The sequence below is a fragment of the Ovis aries genome, chromosome 12, assembly GCF_016772045.2.
Source record: "Ovis aries strain OAR_USU_Benz2616 breed Rambouillet chromosome 12, ARS-UI_Ramb_v3.0, whole genome shotgun sequence".
In the NCBI taxonomy this organism is placed as follows: Eukaryota; Metazoa; Chordata; class Mammalia; order Artiodactyla; family Bovidae; genus Ovis; species Ovis aries.
This window is the reverse complement of record NC_056065.1, coordinates 6,354,504-6,376,819: the sequence shown is the minus strand read 5'-3', so window position 1 is coordinate 6,376,819 and position 22,316 is coordinate 6,354,504. Positions and strand designations below refer to the sequence as shown.

Genomic DNA, 22,316 nt, shown 5'->3' with positions numbered 1-22,316 from the left:
TTTCCCAGGCCCCCCAGGTGGAACAGTGGTAAAGAACCCACCTGCCAAAGCAGGAGATTCAGGAGATGCAGATTCAGTCCCTGGATTGGGAAGATCCCCTGGAGGAGGAAATGGAAACCCACTCCAGTAGTCTTGCATTGGAAATCCCATGGGTTGAGAAGCCTGGCAGGCTCCAGTCTGTGGGGTCACCAAGAGTCACACGTGACTGAGCATGCATGCACAGTGGTGTTTCCAAATATCCGAAGCAATTGTAGGAGGCAAAAAGAACACCCAGAGAACCCATCATCCTGCTGCTCCTCAAGCCATAGCCCCCTCGTCCATCTTCCTTCTTCTCTTCAGCCTTCTTATGCTGGATTGATATGTAGTATTTGTCGTTCAAGACCAACTTAGGTCTGCTTGCTTGAGGCACAGCAGAGCCATCTGTGGTCACCAGGCAGTGGTGAAGGAAAGTACAGTGTTTATTGCCAGGTACCAAGTAAGGAGAACAGTCAGCTAGTGTTCAAAACACTCAAACTTGTCAGTGGCTCTCAAGGAAGGGTTTTTCAGAGGCAAGGCGAAGGAGAGGGTCGTATGCACCTGGATCATGTACATCCTTCTGGTTGGTAGGGGGTGAGGTAACAGGATGGTTTTTCAGGAATCTCATGCATCAATTTTCTGGTTCCCACTGGTCTGGGATCTATGTGCTGGTGGTCAGCATGGAGTCAACTTCTTCCCTTGTGGGGGTTTCCGTATCCGCACAACAGCTCTAAGATATGGCTCAGAATATGACTAAGAGCTCTTAAGGAACGAAGTGTCCTTGACCCTGTTTTTTGGCCAAGTTAATACTACTTGGTCTTGCTTGACTCTTTTCCTAGGACATGGGGGATGGTGTGTCTGTCCCTAGGAAGGCCCAGAGGGCGCTGCTCAGTTTCATATCTAGGGTTTCCAGCTGCACTTAGAAGTAACGGGGAGAAAAGTTTCTACTCCATTTCCCTGACCAAAAGTCTAGCTTTGCATTTAAAATTGGTTTTCTCTAAGCACTGTTTTTCTGGCCTTTAAACCTACATTGGTGTTTCTTTTTGATTTTTTTCCTTTCCTTTTTTGTTTCCTTTTCCTCTCTCTTCATCTCTTTCCCTTTCTACTTTTCCCTCCCTTCTCTTTCCCTCCCTTCCCTCCCTTCACTTCCTCCTCTGTCTCTCTGTCTTTCCTGTCCTTCTTTTCTTAAGTAATTTAACAACTGTTTATTTGTCACTAACTTTTCCAGTGATATCACCTTCATGTTTATGTTGGTTTTGAAATATTAAAGTGACAGGAAAAAATACAACTGTGGCAAATCAAAATATACTTTGTTTACACAACTCAAGTTTTACCAAAATAAATGTTGTCATCATCAGAAATAATTTTATTATTTATTTTAAAGCAATGTAACTGGTAGCAAAATGGTACATAGACAATAAACAGAATCAAAGCCCATAGGGTTATAAGAACTAATATTGACTTCATATTCTATTTTCATGTGCAAGTGTAAGTAATTTAAAAAGGCAACCATTTGTTAAAAGGCTTCTATAAGTGTGTTTTTATTTTTTAAATAACAGAAAGAGTAATAAACTATCATCATTATAGCAAGCTGATCTGAATTGTGTTAAATATTAAATTTGGACTAATGTTCATAGTCAAAAATAATTATTTTAAAATTTATGAAACACATTTTTTATTTTTGTAGGAAATATAGTCAGGTCCTACCCAGCGTAAAACCCTAGTCTTGGCAACTGTCATAATGCAAAAATACTCAATTTGAGATATTGGAGGAAAAAGATTTCATAAAACTTTATACTTATTTCTAAACACAACTGTAATGGGTAAAGACATGGCAACTCAAAGAAATATCATACTTAAATTTCAATGTGCAAATATGAAACAAGTTCATTAAATTTATTGTTGTTCTCCATTACATATATTAATTCAATTCTGCCTTCAGTTTGAATAATTTCTATATGACTATGTTTGTCAACTGTATTTCACCTGTGTTTATAACAAATACACATGTATAACCATACCATCTTTGTTTTAAGTTATGTTTCTATTTCCTTGTTTGGTTAAAGAGAATTAAATATAGGGTCTCCCTATTTTAGGGGAAATTCTTGGTGTTCATGTTGTTCTAAAATGAGAGTAATGTAAAATACTAAACAAAAACAATAACAAATAGGCATTTCATACACACAAAGCCAAATTATACAATAGCTGTAATCTATAATTTCACATTTTATATTTTATATTCACAGAATTGGGGGGAATGTTAGAGTTTATTTGTTACCTTTAATCTTATTTTCTTTTCAGTTTATCTGCTTCTTTGTGTAAAGAAATGATACCACAACTCTTTCTAGTTTTAAATGTTCTACCTTCTGTTGAATTAAAATTCAAAGTAAAATTCAGAAAAAAAATTTGGAGCAAAAATATCTTTAAATTTTTTCAGTATCTCTTTCATGGGAATGACAAGACATTCCAACTACCTTGCAAACTAAGCTCTGTGTTTTTCAACCTGTTTCCGAAAGGGACTAATGCAACACAGGTAAGAGCGCTGGAGTCACCAAGGGCCACCTTTTCTTTTATAACTGCCCAATTCTGTATGGTCTGCATTCAATGTGAATGGCAAAAACTACCTTTTCTTTTTGGCCACGCCACACAGCTTGCAGGATCTTAGTTCTCTGACCAGAATTAGAACCCAGGCCCTTGGCAGTGAAAGCACAGAGGCCTAACCACTAGACCACCAGGGAATTCCCCCAAGCTTCCTATCTATAGGAAGCTATCTATAGCTTCCTATATCACACAATGTTCAAGTACAGTTACATTAGATAACAATTTTGATATAGCATTTTTTGGAATACGATTAATGCTAAAAGCATAAAGGAGGACTTCTAATGTTTTAAATTCTTTGTATTCTATAAAAAGCATAATTATGTTTCTTTTAAAGTATCTTTCTATTGAAACATACTGTATAGATATATAAAAAATGTTAAAGCTCAAGATTTTAATGAAAATCTTTACTTAATATTTCAGTTTCAACTCTTGGAGTAAACTTAAATCAACAAATGTGTTTCAAGTATTTTCCCTATGTTAGGTATTCTCTTAGGAGAACAATATGTTAGGAGAACAATACATATTTGCTTTTATACTTTTCTTGGCATACAATGTGTGTCAAACATAAAGTGAGGGAAATTTCGCATAGTATTTATTTTTGTTTGTTTTGATTTCTTCAGCGTAATAAAACATGCTATCAACATGGCAAATTCTAAAATGGATATCCTATCATATGAAAAGGCAAGAAAAAGGTTAAAAAGACTGAAGGATTCATATTCTAAAGCAAACTATGATTCTTACACAGAAGTCTGCCACATAAATTTGTTTATCTGTGTAGAGAAGACTAGACACAGTATGATGAGCTGTTTATAGAACAGCAATGTAATAGGACACATTTAATTTTAAGAGGAGCAACCATCTTCTACGTCCACTGGGATGCACCAAATATAGTTAGATTTCTAGTCTACTTTCATAAAGCCTTAATACTTTTTAAAAAATTGGCTTCTACAGTTTGCATCATTGTCAAACAAGGAACATCAGGTTTAAATTTTTGTGTTCTGATTTAGGTTTTCAAAACCATTCCATTGATGTCTTTCCGATATTCATAGGAGGAGTACCAACAAGCAGTACTTCAAGTTTCAAAATACTCTATACTTCCAGGAGAATAGATTTTTTTAAATATGAGAGAATTGGATATATTCCAACCTAGTTTAGTTCATGCCAGCAATGCTTTTTCTTTCCTAAGATCTAAAGTTGTTTCAAGCAACATCCTTGGAGGGAAAAAAAAAACAAACAACAGTTTATTATTTTCTTTTTATCAAAGCTGAGTTTCCTCTCGAGAGTCCTGAACCATGGTGTTGCAGATGCTGTTTTTTCGACTGGGTTCACTGTTGGGTAGGTAAGCCAGTGGATCCGGTCGGATTAAGTATCTAATAAAAGAAAACAAAGTAAATGACTGCAGTAGCAACTAAAGGCAAAGCTCATTCACCCTGACACTTTAGACTCTTACTTAAAGTTTACTTGTTTAGTGTTTATGGTTATCAAAACTGGTCTCTATATAATGTTGGTGGAAGGACTTGCTGTTTATTTGGTCTGTAAATTTTGCAGGGCTTGTATTATTTCTATACATAAAAACATGAAGATGAATATGGATGAATGATGAATCATTACATTCAATTACAATCCATCACCACGTTCACCTTATCAAACATTTATGTTTTATTCTAGTATTTTGTTGATCTATTCTTTTTTCTTTTGAACTTTTTCTTTTGTATTGTGGTATAGGCGATTAACAACACTGTAATAGTTTCAAGTGAACAAAAAAGGGACTCAGTCACACATGTACATGTATCTATTCTCCCCCAAACCCAGCTGCCACCCAGGCTGCCGCGTAACATTGAGCAGTTCCATGTGCTATACACTAGGTGCTTGTTGGTTATCCATTTTAAATATATTGGTTTATTATTCTTTACTTTGGCTATGTTTCTATCAAGGAGACCTAAATTCTAGCCATGATTATATTACTTGATTGTTCTTAGTTTTATCATTCATAACTGTTAATAATTTGATCAAATTATTTCTATAGACTTTTAAATATTCTATGATTCTAAAAAATCAATGATTTCAGAAATGCTATAAGAACATTATGCATAGATAATATTTTAAATTAATTAACCTAAAATTCAGGTTATGCTATATTAAGCAATTGGACCAAAAATTATCCTTAATTCACTCTATTAATAAATAGGTAAATGTTCATCTGCCAAACTCACAAATTTCAACGTTAGAATTTGTTTCAAGAAGCATGGTTTGCTTCAGACTGCTTAATGATATGAGTGTCTGTTTCTTGAGCTTCTCTAGACTACAAGCTGGATCTGGGGATATGAAAAGCCATACTCTCTGACCCCTGCAGAGGATTTAATTTATGAAGCAGATAAAAGGATGAAAAAGAAATTCCAAACACCACAGAAAGATGAAAAGAACAGGGGACAATGAGGGAATGTTTTACTGAGGGGGTTAGGTTGATGTCAGTCCAGGTAGAAGTGGAGTGGAAATGGGACTGAGAAAAAAGTTCCATCCCAGGGATGACCTTGGCATGTTCAGAAAATGAGTTTGACTTTAGAGGACTGGTTAGACCAGGAAAGGACAGGAGATGAATTCACAAAAGAACCTAGAAAGATGCTAATGAAGGACTTTCAGCTTCAGGATAAGTTTCCATTTCTGTTCTAGAAGCAGTGGGAAGCCATGAGCATTTGGAATTGAGAGGTGGAAAGTGAATACATGTAACACAGCTCCTAAAAGGTTTTGTTCAGATGCAAATGCAATGAGTATTTCATCACTTTGTAATAATGTTAGGAGTCACATAAATAAATGGAGAAACTAACTTAAAAGGGGAACTATAATGAAGATTTGTACTTCTCTTAAAGACCAAAAGGAAGATATTTATAAATATGTCCTTTAATTTGGACATATTTATGAATATTGGATCATAGATGTTCTCTGCTTGATTGACAAAGGCCAAAGCCTTTGACTGTGTGGATCACAATACACTGTGAAAACTCTTAAAGAGATGGGAATACCGGACCACCTGATCTGTCTTCTGAGAAATCTGTATGCAGGTCAAGAAACAATAGTTAGAACTGGGTATGGAACAATGGACTGGTTCCAAATTGGGAAAGGAGTATACCAAGGCTGCATATTGTCACCCTGCTTATTTAACTTCTATGCAGAGTACATCATGTGAAATGCCAGACTGGATGAAGCACAGCTGGAATCAAGATTGCTGGGAGAAACGTCAACAACCTCAGATAAGCAGATGACACCATCTTTATGGCAGAAAGTGAAAAGGAATTAAAAAACCTCTTGATGAAGGTGAAAGAGGAGAGTGAAAAAGCTGGCTTAAAATTCAACATTCAAAAAACAAAGATCATGGTATCCGGTCCCATCACTTCATGGCAAATAGATGGGGAAACAATGGAAACAGTGAGAGGCTTTATTTTCTTGGGCTCCAAAATCACTGCAGACGGTGACTGCAGCCATGAAATTAAAAGACGCTTCCTCCTTGGAAGAAAAGCTATGACGAACTTAGCATATTAAACACCAATACGGTATGCTAATGCATATATATGGAATTTAGAAAGATGGTAATGATAACCCTGTATGTGAGACCGCAAAAGAGACACAGATGTATAGAACAGTCTTTTGGACTCTGTGGGAGAAGGAGAGGGTGGGATGATTTGGGAGAACGTCATTGAAACATGTATAATATCATATAAGAAACGAATCGCCAGTCCAGGTTTGATGCAGGATATAGTATGCTTGGGGCTGGTGCACTGGGATGACCCAGAGGGATGATACGGGGAAGGAAGAGGGAGAGGGGTTCAGGATGAGGAACATGTGTATACCTGTGGTGGATTCATATTGATGTAGGGCAAAATGAATACAATATTGTAAAGTAATTAGCCTCCAATTAAAATAAATAAATTTAAAGTTAATAAAATAAAATAAAAAGCAAAGACATTACTTTGCCAACACAGGTCTGTATAGTCAAAGCTACGGTTTTTTCCAGTAGTCATGTGTGGATGTGAGTGTTAGACCATAAAGAAGGCTGGGCATTGAAGAATTGATGCTTTTGAACTGTGGTGTCGGATAAGACTCTTGAAATTCCCTTGGACTGGAAGGGGATTAAACCAGTCAATCCTAGAGGAAATCAGTCTGACTATTCATTGGAAGGACTGATGCTGAAGCTCAAACTTCAATACTTTGGCCACCTGTTGTGAAGAACTGACTCACTGGAAAAGACCCTGATGCTGGGGAAGATTAAAGGCAGGAGGAGAAGGGGCTTACAGATGATTAGATGGTTGGATGGCATCACCAACTGGATGGACATGAGCTTGAGCAAGCTCCAGAAGTTGGTGATGGACAGGAAAGCCTGGTATGTTGCAGTCCATGGAGTCACAAAGAGTCGGGCAGGACTGAGCAACTGAACTGAACTGATGTCCTTTAATGAAAATGAGAAGAGCAGTTTAAAGCACTGTAGTCTATTTTCTTCTCTCAAACGAAAGTTGAAATTCATGTACTTGGATCTATTGACTGGATGTTGTTATCCATGGGCCTGCTTTATAATTCCTATGAATATCGGTAGCATGGTAGATCAATGAAGAAAACTAAAAATGCCCATTAACCTTTTTATCACCATATCATCTAGTGATTTATGGTTCTTTGAATCAAATTAATGTTGTGCCTTCAATTAAAATGAACTTTTGAATGTGGTTCTTTAGAAAACCATAAAAAGTTTGGGTATAATCTGTTATCCCTTAAATTCATTGATTTAGCTGCAAGAGTCCCCTTCCATATTATAATCACTACTAAACTTATGAGTCTAATAAAACATAAATTTCTTGAATGTGTTTTTTGTACGTCTTGTTGTGGTAGCTTTTTTTTTTTTTTGCTCCAGTTATACTAAAATTTAATTATCCCAATGCCAAAAATACAAAGCATGGCAAAGGAGTCTTTTTTTTAAAAATAGTAGTCAATTTGATGTTTTAGCTTAAAACTAATACAAATAATAGTATCTAAAAGGCAGAAAATCCCATGCCTATTTTTCCTATATATATTGTAACATCCATATTTTATTTTTATGTTTGAGTTTGAAAAAGTTTCAGGAATTATTTTGGGTTACAAAATCTATTTAATAGAAGGCTAGGTACATATACTCAAAAGGTTAACATGATCTTACAATTTCATGAAATATAATCATGGAAAATAATCATATTAGTCTCAAAAAACTTATGACTCGTTATGGTACAATCACTTTAAAAAATATATATAATTGAAACTTTGAAAAAGAAGCATACAAAAGTTGGGACTACAAGGCCAGACTGGATAACTAATCAAAATTGCCTGATTTTATGGGTCAAAGGAGGAAAGATATGTGTAAATATGGACACAAGAAAAACAATAGTTTTATCACATTTTAATTATATACGAAGTGCAGTCTCCAGAATGCACAGTTGAAAGCCAGGTGCATCACAAATAAGATATTTTCATCTAACTTAAAGTGCTCCATAAATTCATCATCACCACTGGATATAAATTTTGACAGCCGCCTTAAGACAATTAGCAGCTGGAATTATCATCATCTAATTCCTCAAAGTTCTAATATTTTAACTATCAGATGGCAAAAAGAAAAAAAAACATTATTATGTTTTTTGCTAGTTGTATCTTTGATGCCTTATATAAAATCTTTTCACACTGTTTTGGGTCAGAGTTACTCCTGCTGATATTATTTTTCTGAGAAGTTTCTGAAGCACATTCATCTTTTGGCCCTAAAACTGAGTAGTAACTCAATAGGCCAACATTCATTCTTCTACTTTTTCTTCTTTAAGTATCTTATCTTTAAAAACTGATTTTTTTAAGTTTCATTCATTTAGAAGATGAAAAAAATAACTAATTTCTATGTAGAACTAGCTTCTTTCCAAAGCTCAGCATTATATCCCCGTAAGCTTTCTAGACATTTCCATTAGTGCGTTGAACAATGTACTGAAACCCCAGCTGCTCATCTCTCTCCTCCTCACCCAAAGACTGCTCTTTTCTGCTTGGAAAAGTGCCTCACCATCCTGACTTGTTTCAGTTAAAGAGTAATTTTTTTTTTTTTTTTGCAACCTCATAGATTCTAACTCTTAAAACCATGTGAGAGCCATTATTTTCCAATTCCCAGAACAATAAACAAGTCTTAAACTTTGCCTCCATAAATTTATTCCATAGGCTTTGCCTCCATAAATTTATTCCATAGGCTTTTGCTTTTACAACCCTCATCCAGATGTTATGACAGAATCTTATCTCTATCCTGCCAATCAATTCCATTGCTTCCTAGACAGCTCTTTCAAAAAAAAGAAAAAAGAACCCTTTCAATCCCAGCTGAAATCTCCCAGAAAACTGGCAACATCTACAAGTAGGCTTCTAACTGCTAGCATATTATTAATACCAACTTTAGTTCTAAACCACTTGGCATGGATCCACTTTATGCTCTGCCTCACAGAATGTCCTCACACTTCCTAGTCACTGGCCTTATTGCTTATTTTCCTGGTTATAGACACACACACTTCCTGTGGACCTAACACCCACCAATTCTTTTGAATCTTTGGCATTGGTTTTATGTCACTAATACAATCTGGAGTTAACTACCTTGTGTAAGCAAGACTTGGTCTAGAAAATCCTTAGAACCATGGATCTTGGGAGCAGCTTCTCATAAGGAATTTCTCTCCTAGGCTTACATCAACAGCTGTCAAAATGACTTCTAAAATTTTGCTACTTTCTTACTCATATAACCAAATGCTCTTATTACCTAGAAGATTGAGTATAAATTCTTTATTTTCTAATCTAAGGTCCTTCCAAAGTCAGGCTTAATATGTTTCCAATACTGCAAAGAACTGACTCATTTGAAAAGACCCTGATGCTGGGAAAGACTGAAGGCAGGAGGGGAAAGAGATGACAGAGGATGAGATGGTTGGATGGCATCTTCGACTAAATATACATGAGTCTGAGTAGGCTCTAGGAGTTGGTGATGGACAGTGAAGTCTGCGTGCTGCAGTCCATGGGGTCGCAAAGAGTTGGACACAACTGAACTGAACTGAACTAAATCGATATTCAGTTTAACTAGTTATTAGCAATGCAAATGCTAACAATACAAAGCTTTTAGTCTGGTCACACTAGGCTCTGTAGTATTGCCAGTTGGCACATACTATATAATGCCCAGGTACTGCCTTTTCTCAAGCCATCTCCCTGTTCTGGAATGTTCTCTCCTCTCCACCTGCACAAATCCTATCTACCCTAAGAGTCTAGTTCAAGTCCTCCATCATTATAATCAGAGTAACTCACAATAATGCCTTCTTTTCTGAGTTTAGAAAAACACTATCTCATTTAATCCATGCTTAACTCATGTGACAAAGTCATGCTATATAGACCACACTTTTAAAGCAGCACTTTAACACTTTTATTAACATGCATAATACAAATTACTACCATAGACCGTTTCCTAATAAAGACTTTGACCAATTTTACCTTGGCTTTGAAAGCTCTAAGGGATTTAGAATTAGCTAGTGTGGTATAGTTTAGGTTTTCCTTTGAGCTTCTTTTTTTCATTTCACAGATTTTCTATCATTTGTCCAAATGTATATTTGCTCAATATATTGAAAACAAAATTCAAGCTGTCTTCTATACCTCTGCCATCCTATGATGCTTTTGTATAGTACGACACACAGCAATACACAATGCAGTGCACAAAATGCGTTTGTTTATTGAACACCAAAATTCGACTTCGATTTTCTAAGTATTTATATCACAAGAACAATATGGGGCTTTATGGGGGAATAAAAATATAAAAATAAATAAATTTGTGGTTTTCTGAAAACACGGGCCTTATGTGAGATACATCAACTTACACAACATCATTCAGCTCCAGTCTGGTGTCTGGAGACGGGTTTATCAGGATGTAGGAGAGGGTATTTTGATGATCATTCATTTCATCTAGAAGATAAATCAATGCCAAGTTAGTTATGCCACTTACAGAAAATTATGGGAATTACTGCAGAGCATCTCACCTTCAAACCACACAGCTGTCAATAATAACTTGCTATAGGTTTCCCCACAGCATGACTGTTTATATAACTTCGACTATTTTCAAATCACTGTCACTGGAAATATCTGACAGGCACTCATTTTTTGTTACAATAGATGTTTAAAAAATACAGTATCTAATTCTGTTCACAACAACAGTCACACACTACCTTGTAAGCTATTATGCTAATGCTTTTTGTAACTCAAAGTATTACTAATATAGAAATGGCTACACAGGATGTTTACTAGATTTGCTATGCTTTAATAATTATAAAAAATTGTGGTTATAGACAATGTGTACCCCAATGTTCATCGCAGCACTGTTTCTAATAGCCAGGACATGGAAGCAACCTAGATGTCCATCAGCAGATGAATGGATAAGAAAGCCGTGGTACATATACACTATGGAGTATTACTCAGCCAATAAAAAGAATACATTTGAATCAGTTCTAATGAGGTGGATGAAACTGGAGCCTATTATACAGAGTGAAGTAAGCCAGAAAGAAAAACACCAATACAGAATACTAATACATATATATGGAATTTAGAAAGATGGTAATGATAACCCTGTATACGAGATAGCAAAAGAGACACAGATGTATAGAACAGTCTTTTGGACTCTGTGGAAGAGGGAGAGGGTGGGATGATTTGGGAGAATGGCATTGAAACATGTATAACATCATATAAGAAACAAATCGCCAGTCCAGGTTTGATGCAGGATACAGATGCTTGCGGCTGGTGCACTGGGATGACCCAGAGGGATGGTACGGGGAGGGAGGAGGGAGGGGGTTCAGGATGGGGAACACGTGTACACCCGTGGAGGATACATATTGATGTATGGCAAAACCAACATAATATTGTAAGGTAATTAGCCTCCAATTAAAATAAGTAAATTTAAATTTTAAAAAAAAAGAAAAATTAACTGTATAGGTCTTCCTCCAAAGAAAAAAAAATTGTGGTTATAGATTGCCATCCCAGACAGGAACACTTATATGGAATATAGTGTGAAAAAAATTATCTAATGACATTGTGTTTTAAAAAACACAACAGATATGTATCTAAATAGCATGAAAACCCTAAGTACATTTGACTTCCTTACATAATATGTCTGATATAAAACATGGTATTCTGGAAGAATGCAGAGTTCTGTGGATCAGATTCAACTGGAAGTTTCCACGGGAGTGTGCCACTGGATTGTTTGCTTTTTCTCTGAAACAATTCATATTCTAAAAACAAACAGCTGTGCCCTCTAAGTTTTGTCAATTCACTCTGAAGACATCATCAGACTTCACCTTTGGAGAGTTGACTTGACATTGGAAAGGATAATAAAACAGCTTTGGGACTGAGGTTTTATAGTTTCAAGACTACTAGAAGGTGTCAATACAGAGGCTTGCGGATACATAGTCAATAAATATTAATCCTCCTAAGGGTAAAGATTTTAAGCTGGAAGGGCACTGTTTCAAAACCTGCTCTAGAGCCACAGTCCTCTCCAGCTACTTCAGTTAAGACAAGGTTGGCTCCTAAAAATGGTACTAAAATTTCCAGTTTCATCCAGAAATCTAAAACTATATTTCATACCAATAGGGATACATCAACATGAAAATAACTGCATAAAATTAAAGATGATTTTTAGGCCAATACAGATGATTCTAATAATTTTCTACACTGGAAAATATATATTATTTTCATAAAATAATATCTATCACAATGTGCTTCTAATTAGAAACCTGTCACTGGACTGTGAAAGATAGTATTTTCAGTTATGATCTTTCAAGTTGATATGCAGATGTGACATTTTTAAGTCTATAAATGAAAATTTTTATCTTACAAGGAAGTTACACTGCAATATAATTGAAGTCTCCAGTAAATTTGCCAGTAAAATTATTATAATCATGAGATTATAAAATTAATATTCAAATAAAGGAATATACTCAATTGCATACCCCCAAGGCAGACACAAGGGATTGTATCCTGCCATGGGGATAAGGTTACAGCAAAATAGAGAATGCCCTGTGAAATCTGAAATTCAGACTAAAAATTAACAAGTTTAAGCATATTTATGTACCAAATATTGAATGTAACATGCTCATACTAAAAATCATTTGTTGTTTATCTGAAATTCAAATTTAAGTAGACATGCTCTATTTCTTTTGGCTAAATCTGCCAATCATACTAGGGGGTGTGTGGTTACGGCTAATTCAAAGTGCTGGAGCTCGGAATTCCAATGAGCATATAACAAGCTTACTCCAAATAAGGTGCGATTTCACCTCAAAGCACATTGTACTGGCAGGAGATTACCAGAATCCTTTTTTTATACAGAAAGCAAGTTTGACGTATGCATTCTTCTTGAAAAACTTCTCCTGTGTATGAGTTTTCACATAGGCTAAACAAAATAGCAGCAGTTAATACTGCATCCTGGAGACGGAAGCGTGACGCCCTGAAACGTAACAGGTCATTAGAAAATCTGCACCTCATTTGGTTCTCAACTACCATCTAGTTGATAACCTGAAAAAGTAAAATAAATACATTTCTGTACAAATTCCAAAAGGTTTTGGAAAGACCTTATTTATTTAGTTTCATTTTAATTGTTGAATATACTACTTTAAGAGTGCTTCAGCGGTAAGGAACCCATCTGTCCACGCAGGAGACAGTCAGAAGATCCCCTAGGGGAGGGAATGGCGACCCACTCCAGTATTCTTGCCTGGGAAATCTCATGGACAGGGGAGCCTGGAGGGCTACAGTCCAGTCCATGGGGGTCACAAAGAGTCAGACACGACTCAGCAACTGAGCACTCATACTACTTTAAGCTTAAAGGTACTTCACCTGAAGTAATATCTGAGATTGAAGAAAAATGTATTGAACATATTATCTGATTAAAAAATAAGTATGGTTTTCAATTTTGCTGCCATCCTCTAGTACCCCCAAATGACTTACAGGAGGCAGTTTTATCATTAGTTGATGATCATAATTTAGCACAGGATTTTCGTTATTTTGTTCTCCAGTTTGCTCATTTAATAATGTTAACTAGGCATGACTGTGCTTCCCTGGTGGCTCAGATGGTAAAGAATCTGCCTGTAATGTGAGAAACTTAGGTTCAGTCCCCGGAGAAGGGAATGGTTACCCACTCCAGTATTCTCACCTGGAGAATTCCATGGACAGAGGAGCCTGGCGGGGTACAGTCCATGGGGTTGCAAAGAGACACAACTGAGCGAATTTCACTTTCACTTTCAGGTATGATTCAGTTCAGTTCAGTAGCTCAGTCGTGTCTGACTCTTTGTGACCCCATGAATCGCAGCACGTCAGGCCTCCCTGTCCATCACCAACTCCCGAGTTCACTCAGACTCACATCCATCGCGTCAGTGATACCATCCAGCCATCTCATCCTCTGTCGTCCCCTTCTCCTCCTGCCCCCAATCCCTCCCAGCATCAAAGTCTTTTCCAATGAGTCAACTCTTCGCATGAGGTGGCCAAAGTACTGGAGTTTCAGCTTTAGCATCATTCCTTCCAAAGAAATCCCAGGGCTGATCTCCTTCAGAATGGACTGGTTGGATCTCCTTGCAGTCCAAGGGACTCTCAAAAGTCTTCACCAACACCACAGTTCAAACGCATCAATTCTTCGACGCTCAGCCTTCTTCACAGTCCAACACTCACATCCATACATGACCACAGGGAAAACCATAGCCTTGACTAGACGGACCTTAGTCGGCCAAGTAATGTCTCTGCTTTTGAATATATTATCTAGGCAGGTATGATTAGTCACAAATAATCCTAAATCTGGAGACAACAATGAACAAGACGGGCCAAGTCTACAGATTCACCTATAACAAGTTAGCTGCACTTTCTATATGATTTTAAGCATATTATTTGAGTTATCTTAGGATGTTAATATCCTGTTGAAATTCACTAATTTCAAATGCACAGGCAATGAGTTTTGACACTGCATAGAATAGTGCAACTTCTACCTAATTATGACACAGAACATTTCTATAATGACAAAAAGTTCCCTCCTGATCTTTTGCAGGTAATTCCTTCCTTTCATGCCCCATCCTTAGAATCACTGATTTCTAGAAACATTCACTCTCCAAGGATCTTACAGTGTGTTTCTGTAAGGCTTTATTTCCCCTTCGTGAAATCATTTTGTTAAGTATCCAAGCTGTTGCATGGATCTACTTTATTTTTTTTTTAATTTTTAATTTTTACTTTATTTTACTTTACAATACTGTATTGGTTTTGCCATACATTGACATGAATCCACCACGGGTGTATATTAATGCAGTCATTCAAGTTTTCGTTAGAATTGTGGTTACATAAAATAGAATTATATGCTTTTATTTTTAATCTATTTCTTTCTTTACATTTTAAGTGTTTCTTTTAGACAACATAAAGCTGGGTATTGCTTTTTTTAATCCCGTCTGATGACTTCTGCCTCTTAATTGAAATGTTTGAAAAGTGAAAGTGCAGTCTCTCAGTTGTGTCCAACTCTTTGCAACCCTGTGGACTGTAGCCTACAAGGCTCCTCCGTCCATGGGATTCTCCAGGCAAGAATACTGCAGTGGGTTGCCATTTCCTTCTCCAGGGGATCTTCTCAACCCAGGGATCAAACCCAGGTCTCCTGCATTGGAGGCAGACATTTTAACCTCTGAGCCATCAGAGAAGATAGTTGAAATATTTAACCCATTTATATGTAATATAAATATTAATATGGTTGCTGCCACATGCATATCTTTGATACCCTGTGGACCGCAGCACGACAGGCTTCCCTGGTATGAAGTATCAATATAGCAGGATTTAACTCTACCGTCTTGCAGTTGTATTTCACTTGTTCCAGATGTTCTTTGTGCCTCTCTCTTTTTTCTCTGCCTTCTTTGGATTAATTGAGGTTTTACACAGTTCTTCTTATAATCAGTCTGTTTTATCTGAAACATTGGTTATCAGTTATATCTCTTTGGTTTTCCTTTTTTGTAGCTTGTCTAGGTCATTAGTTGGCAATTGCTTTTAAAAGAACCAAATAGTTAATATTTCAGACTTTTCAGGCCATATGAGCTCTGCTGTACTTAAACTTTTTCAACTGGAAAGTGGAGGCAGCCATAGAAAATGTAAATATCAGTAAGAATGATTGCTTTTATTTTTTCCAGAAACTGGCATGCTACCACTTCCTGTCCCTTGCTCTAAAGCTTAAATAGACAGCTTTAATTTTTCATTGTCTACTCTTAAATAGCACATCACTTTACATGTAATTTTACAAACTTGCATGTGTGCTAAGTCACTCCAGTCATGTCTGACTTTTCGCACCCCTATGAACTGTGCCTTCAGGCTCCTCTGTCCATGTGATTCTCCAGGCAAGTGTACTGGAGTGAGTTGCATGCACTCCTCCAGGGGATCTTCCCCAACCAGGGACTGAACCCATATCTCTTACGTCTCCTGCATTGGCACGCAGGTTCTTTACCAATAGCACCAACTGGGAAGCCCTTAACAACTTTACTATATTTTATTTCTTCCTTATTATTTATTATTGCCACACATTTTGCTTCTATATATATATATTATAAGCCTTATAATGTTTGTCATAAATGGTGAATTACTTTTGAACAAAATTTTAAAAATAGAAATGTATCTTTTACATTTGCCCATATGCTTATTTTGTTTAGATCTAAATTTCCACTGGCATTATTTTTCTTCTATTTAAGAATTTCTTTTAACAATTTCTTTCATCCTGAGAGCTGTTGTTGACAAATTTTCTCAGCTTTTGCTTTTTAAAACTGTCCTTATTTGCTTTTAGTTCAGAAAGATATTTTTACTCTGTATTGTGTATTAGGTAGACTATTTTTTTCAGTACTAGAAACAAGTTTCTCAGTTGTGATTTGGTTTGAGAAGTTTCTGACATGAAGGTGTCTACTGTCCTTATGTTTGGCTCTTCCCTATGAAATGTCTTTTTCCTTCTGCTCCTTTTGAGGTATTTTATCATTGACTTCCAGCATTTTTTTAATATTGTGTCTTGGCATTATTTTATTTGTTATATTTATATTCCTTGAGCTTCACTGAGCTTCTGAGATCTTGAATAGAGTTCCCACCAAATTTGGACAAAAAAATGTTGATCATTAGTTCTTCAAATATCCACTCTCTTCCTCCTGTTACTCCAGTTATGAAATTACTCCATATTATACCACGTGCAGCTAGCACCACTTTTTCAAGGCTTTTGCTTTTCCTTTTCTTCTCTATTCTGCATTTTGGATAGTCTATTGCTATGGCTTTATGTTCACTGATGTTTTTATTCTGCAATAGTTATTTTTATGTAAATCCCATGCAATACACATTTTAATTGGAAAATATATATTTTCCAAGTAAAATATGGAAAAGTAAAGTATTACAAATACTAACTTATATGAGCGTCATGTCTTCAATTTTTCTCCTTATCATTCTGTTTTCATCTACCATGTTGAACATATAGATCATATCATATTATAATAACTATCTTAACATTCATATTTTATGAATCTGTTTCTGTTGACTGATTTTTTTTTTCTGCTGGTACTGGTCATATTTTCTTGTTTGGGGTGCATTTACATGACTTCCAGCCTGTTAAAGGCCTAAATCATTTGTTAACCTTTTCTCGGGTAACAAAGTTATATGCCAATTTTTCCCAACACCTGTACACTATTGGTTTATCTTTTCCTAGTTGTTTAAATTGAGGCTATAAACAATCATCATAATTGGAAACTTCTTCTTGCTGTTTCAATGCATTTAGAAAGCTCATTTTTGCTCTCATTGACTATTTATACAAACTGATAATAAAATGCTGAACTCATAAGATGTTGAAAGTAAATGTTCATTCAACTAATTAAATTTTTTCTCAATGACAAAAATATTTTATTTTATTCAAAGGTACACATTTTTCTTAGACATATGCCAAAGCACAATATTTGATTTCCAGGTGTAAGGATAAAATACATGTATTATTAAGTGCAATTAAGGTAACCGTGGAGTTAAATTATGTAAAAATATTGACATCATTGAGAAGTTAATGCTCTGGGAAGGTTATGATACAACTCCATGAAACAAAACTTTACAGTTTTACTTTAGGGAGATATGGAAAATTCACTGCAGAAATAATTGCATTTATCATAAATCATTATCAGCTCAGCAGTTACCTCTTTTGAAAGCTTCATTACTTTATCTATTAAGGAAACTGTTGAGTTTGTTTCTTTCTATTAACATTCCATATACGGAATGAGATTAACATAAAACCCCAGGTTTTATCCTCCTGTGTCTGCCTCCTTGTGAGAATGGGTCAGTTCTGGAAATACAGAATAACACAAAATTGCCTACTTTCTGGAAATCTATACTGGCAGTATAATGATTGCACATATCAATACTATTTTACTCATACTGTGAAATGGTGAATTATATATTTCAAAAAACAGTAAAACTTCAGTATTTGTCAGTTTCTTTTGAAATAAAAAATTATTATTGAAGTCATTATAGTGATCTCAGATACTTATATTATCCCTCCCATGTGCTAAATGTTATAAAATATTTTAGAAGAATATCTAACTTTGGTGCCTTTCCCTCTTTGGTAATGTTTCAGGACAAATTTATAACCTTTTACTAGAAAATGTACTTGACCTATTGATTAGAATTTGGGGGAATTTTTAATGAAAACACACGAAAATGATCAATGATTTATAAGAGAGTCTGAAAGTAGAAGTTGATGATATTATTATTACTATTACTGCTACCACCACCACAATATATATCTTAGGTTTGGGTGGGAATAACAATTCTTATTGATTTTGCCTGTTTCTATCCCATAAAGAAGAGAATAACTAAGAATTAAAGTCACCATGTTAACTATAAAACCAGCTCTTGCTTAATCTGTTCATTATTTCAGGCAAATTATAAACTTATTTAACAAAGAAACTAAGGCTTCCTGATGGGTGTAATGAAAGCCACGTCTAACCAGTAGTTACCTCTGTCACTTAAAAAGATTTCTTTTTTTCCCCCATTGACGTTCCTTTGTTTACTAACAATATGAACAAAGGGATCCATGTCAAAATCGGAACCTGCAGCACTGGTCATACCAGGGACACTTACTTGCCAATTTATAATGGCAAATACATTTATATAATATATAAACTATATAATTATATATATGTAATATATAACTATATATAAAATATATAAATATCAAATATTTATAAAGCGTGTGTCATTTTGATAGTTAAGAATATTTCAAAAGTTATTGAGAATAATTTTAGTGAGTATCAGAGCCAAATAAATTGTTGAAGAATGATGCCAGTAAGTTTTTAAAATTATATTGAAGATATTTTCCAAAAAAAGGGTATATGTTTATCTTAGACAACAACATGCCCAAGCATTTACATTATTTCAGCCTAACCTATAGAGACAGGCTGTATCAGGAAATATTGAAAATGTATCCTCTGGTTTTAAAGAATTACCTTTCTTTGGGAATTGAATATGATAAAAAAAAAATAAGTGAGAGAGAATCTGTGCCTTCAGGAAGCAAGGCTAGTTGTCAAAAGTTAACAATTTAGTGATCTTTTAGATTTTAAGCATTTTTCAGTGTGTCTTTATTATTTCCTATTATTTGAGATATAATTTTTTCTTTAAACAGGATAAAAATAACATTTCTAATGTATCATTTATGAAGCAGCATTGTTCTGCAAGTTTGGTAATTTTTCAGAAACAGAAAGAAGATCTGGGAAAGGATACTGCTGAAGACAGATGAAGGAAAGTAAGAATCCTTTCTATCTGATAGTGTCTCAGCAAAGGGGCAGAGAAGAAGTGAACTGAGGGTTAACATGAGGTGATGATGCAAAGACACAGGATGTAATTAGTAGATAAAAGAAAACACAAGAGACAGATTGAGGAGAAAGGAATGTGTGTGCACACGTATGTGGACATGGGTTTGTTTTAGGATTAAGGGAAGGAGGCATGGTTTCCTCAGAAGAGGAACTAAGAGAATAGAAAGGGGGAAATATGACATATTAGGGGAGGGGAGTTAGATGACAGGATTTGGATCTGAAAGAACTAGGAAGGAGGAGGACTAAAAGCAGAAGGAAATAATCCTTTCTTTTCATTGGAAACAAACAAGGTAATTATAAAATTAATTCAGAAGAAGAAATATCTAAATATAGTTAGGCAAATACTGACAAAGAAGAGTGAAATGTCCCTAGACCTACCCGATATGAAAATACACTATAAAGACTGCAATTAAAACAGTGGGTGATTTTTGTCAGAACAGGCAGACAGACCACTGTCACATAATAGAAAGTCTAGAAATAGACACAATAACATGTATGAATTTGAGGTCTGCTAAAAGCAGGATCTAAAAATCAGTGGAGTGGGGTGTGCATTTTAGTAAATGGTATCACATAACTAAGGGCTTCCCTAATGTGGGAGACCTGAGTTCGATCCCTGAGTCAGGAAGATCCCCTGGAGGAGGACCGGGCAACCCACTCCAGTATTCTTGCCTGGAGAATCTCCATGGACAGAGGAGCTTGGTGGGCTACAACCATGAGGTCACAAAGAATCGGACACAACTGAGCGACTAAGCACAGCACAGCACATTATATAACTCAACGTGGAAAATTATCTTAGAAAATACACAAGTGTGTTCCCTTGCCTACCAAATATACCAGGATGAGTTCCAAATAGATCCTATGCTTGAATGCAAAAGGTGAAACCAAATAAGTAATGAAAAACGTAAGAGAATTCCCCTCTAAATTAGAAGAGAGAAAGTTTCTTTTGATCTACTCAAAATAGACCAATAATAATGGGAACAATTTGAAACTTAGATTAAAATATTAAATAACAGAAGTATAGGAAAAAACTAGGCTGAGAAAGAAATATGTGCAATTATTAGCCACAGTTCTAATTTACCCAATGTGTGTGTGTGTGTGTGTGTGTGTGTGTGTGTGTGTGTGCATGTGTGTGCTCAGTTGCTCAATTGTGTCCTACACTTCGCGACACTATGGATTGTGGCCCACCAGGTTACTCTGTCCATGGGATTTCCCAGGCAAGAAACGAGTGGGTTGCTTATCTCCTATTCCAGGGGATCTGATCCAGCGATGGAACCTGCATCTCTTGTGTCTCCTGCATTGGCAGGTCGATTCTTTAACCACTGCGCCACCTGGAAAGCCCCCTCTAAATTATTAAAAACAGAAATAAATCTATAAAATTGGCTAGAAATGAAAACAATTCACTGAAAAAGACTCTTAATCACATGAAAAGATGCTATACCTTATTATAATAAGAAGGCACACTGAGATACCACTTGAATAATCTATTAGAATCGCAAAACACATAAAAGTCTAACGACTTTCTGTTGGCAAGATTTTGGGAAAATAGTCTTACATACTTTGCTAGTATAAATGCAAAATCATACACATTTAAGGATGAAAAAATTTCTAATAGCAAAATTATATATATTTAATCTGTAATCCAATAATCTCGCTTTTAGATATCCATCCCAAAGGTACACTGGGAAAAAATACAAAAAGACGTATGCATATGCCTATTTATTGCAAGACTGTTTGTAATTAGAAAAGGCATGAAGGACTTGTTTAATAGACTATTATACCTCTATGCAATGAAGCACAAGACAGCTGCAAAAAGAAATAAAAACTATTTCTATATTCTACTAACTCAGTGATCTCCAGGATATACCATTAAGTGGAAGGAGCAACATGGGGAAAAGAAAGAGGAACATATCATGCTTCCAACTACATTTTAAAGTTTATATTTATACATGGAAGAATATACCATAAAGTTAAAAAAAAAGTTACTCATGAGGAAAGAAGGAGATTGTGTAGAAGTGATGGGGAGTGATGTTAAATTTTTTTGAGTATAACTTGTATGAAATATTTGGCTTTGAATTGTGCACAAAGTTTGCATCACTAAAAAAAAACCAAACAAACAAAAAAACAAACAAAAAAACAAAGTCAAATTTTAGGAAAATAAATTCTTAAACCTTGAAAACAGAAATAAGTCTAACTTTATATCCAACTGATGGCATAACTACAGCAAGAAGAACTTTTCCAAGACTTGGAATTATTTTAATAAACATTCCTTTGGGTTAGTCTACAAGGAGTACATTAAAAATTCATGCTTTGGCAATTATAGTGTTAAGACTAGCACTGTATTATTATTCTGAGACTGTTTTATGTAAATTGTGAAAAAGCAATATGAATTTTATAATTCCATCATTTCTATTGTTGCTGATGAGCATTAATATTGGCATAGCAGACAGTACAGCTACAGGATAGAGAAAGTTAAATAAAAACCCAGTAGCCTGCATTGTAATTTAATTTCTTGATGAACTGGTGAAATTGTTTATCTGTCTAGCTATCTATCTTCTGCCTAATCTTTTAGCTCTCCCCAACAAACTTAGAAAAAGTGACAAACGCAGCAAAATGAATATCTCTAAAATTTGATTAGCATTTTGAGTGATCCTGGGAGAGATGACTTAATTTAGGTGGGGAGCATTTAGTCCTACAGAGAGCAAGGCAAGTCTATGACATATGGTTGACGTCATGACAAAAAGACTCAGGAAGCTATCTGAAGAGGCTTCCACTGGTCAACTTTAGAATATGATGAATAATTACTAACATGCATATAAAAAC

At 35.4% G+C, this 22,316-nt stretch overlaps 1 protein-coding gene across 5 annotated transcripts in view; it reads right to left on the bottom strand.

The window, feature by feature from the left end:
• Positions 1 to 1,358: 1,358 nt before the first annotated feature.
• The window catches only part of KCNT2 (potassium sodium-activated channel subfamily T member 2), a 445,611-nt gene continuing 424,653 nt past the window's right edge, over positions 1,359 to 22,316 (bottom strand). For all 5 annotated transcript variants that reach the window (XM_060396308.1, XM_060396309.1, XM_027976255.2 and 2 more), the window contains 2 exons: positions 10,500 to 10,584; positions 1,359 to 3,986 (listed from right to left, as the gene is read on the bottom strand). In XM_060396308.1, coding sequence (XP_060252291.1) covers positions 3,875 to 3,986; positions 10,500 to 10,584 — 197 coding nt within the window. In that variant the 3' untranslated portion in view covers positions 1,359 to 3,874. The remainder of the gene's footprint in view (positions 3,987 to 10,499; positions 10,585 to 22,316) is intronic.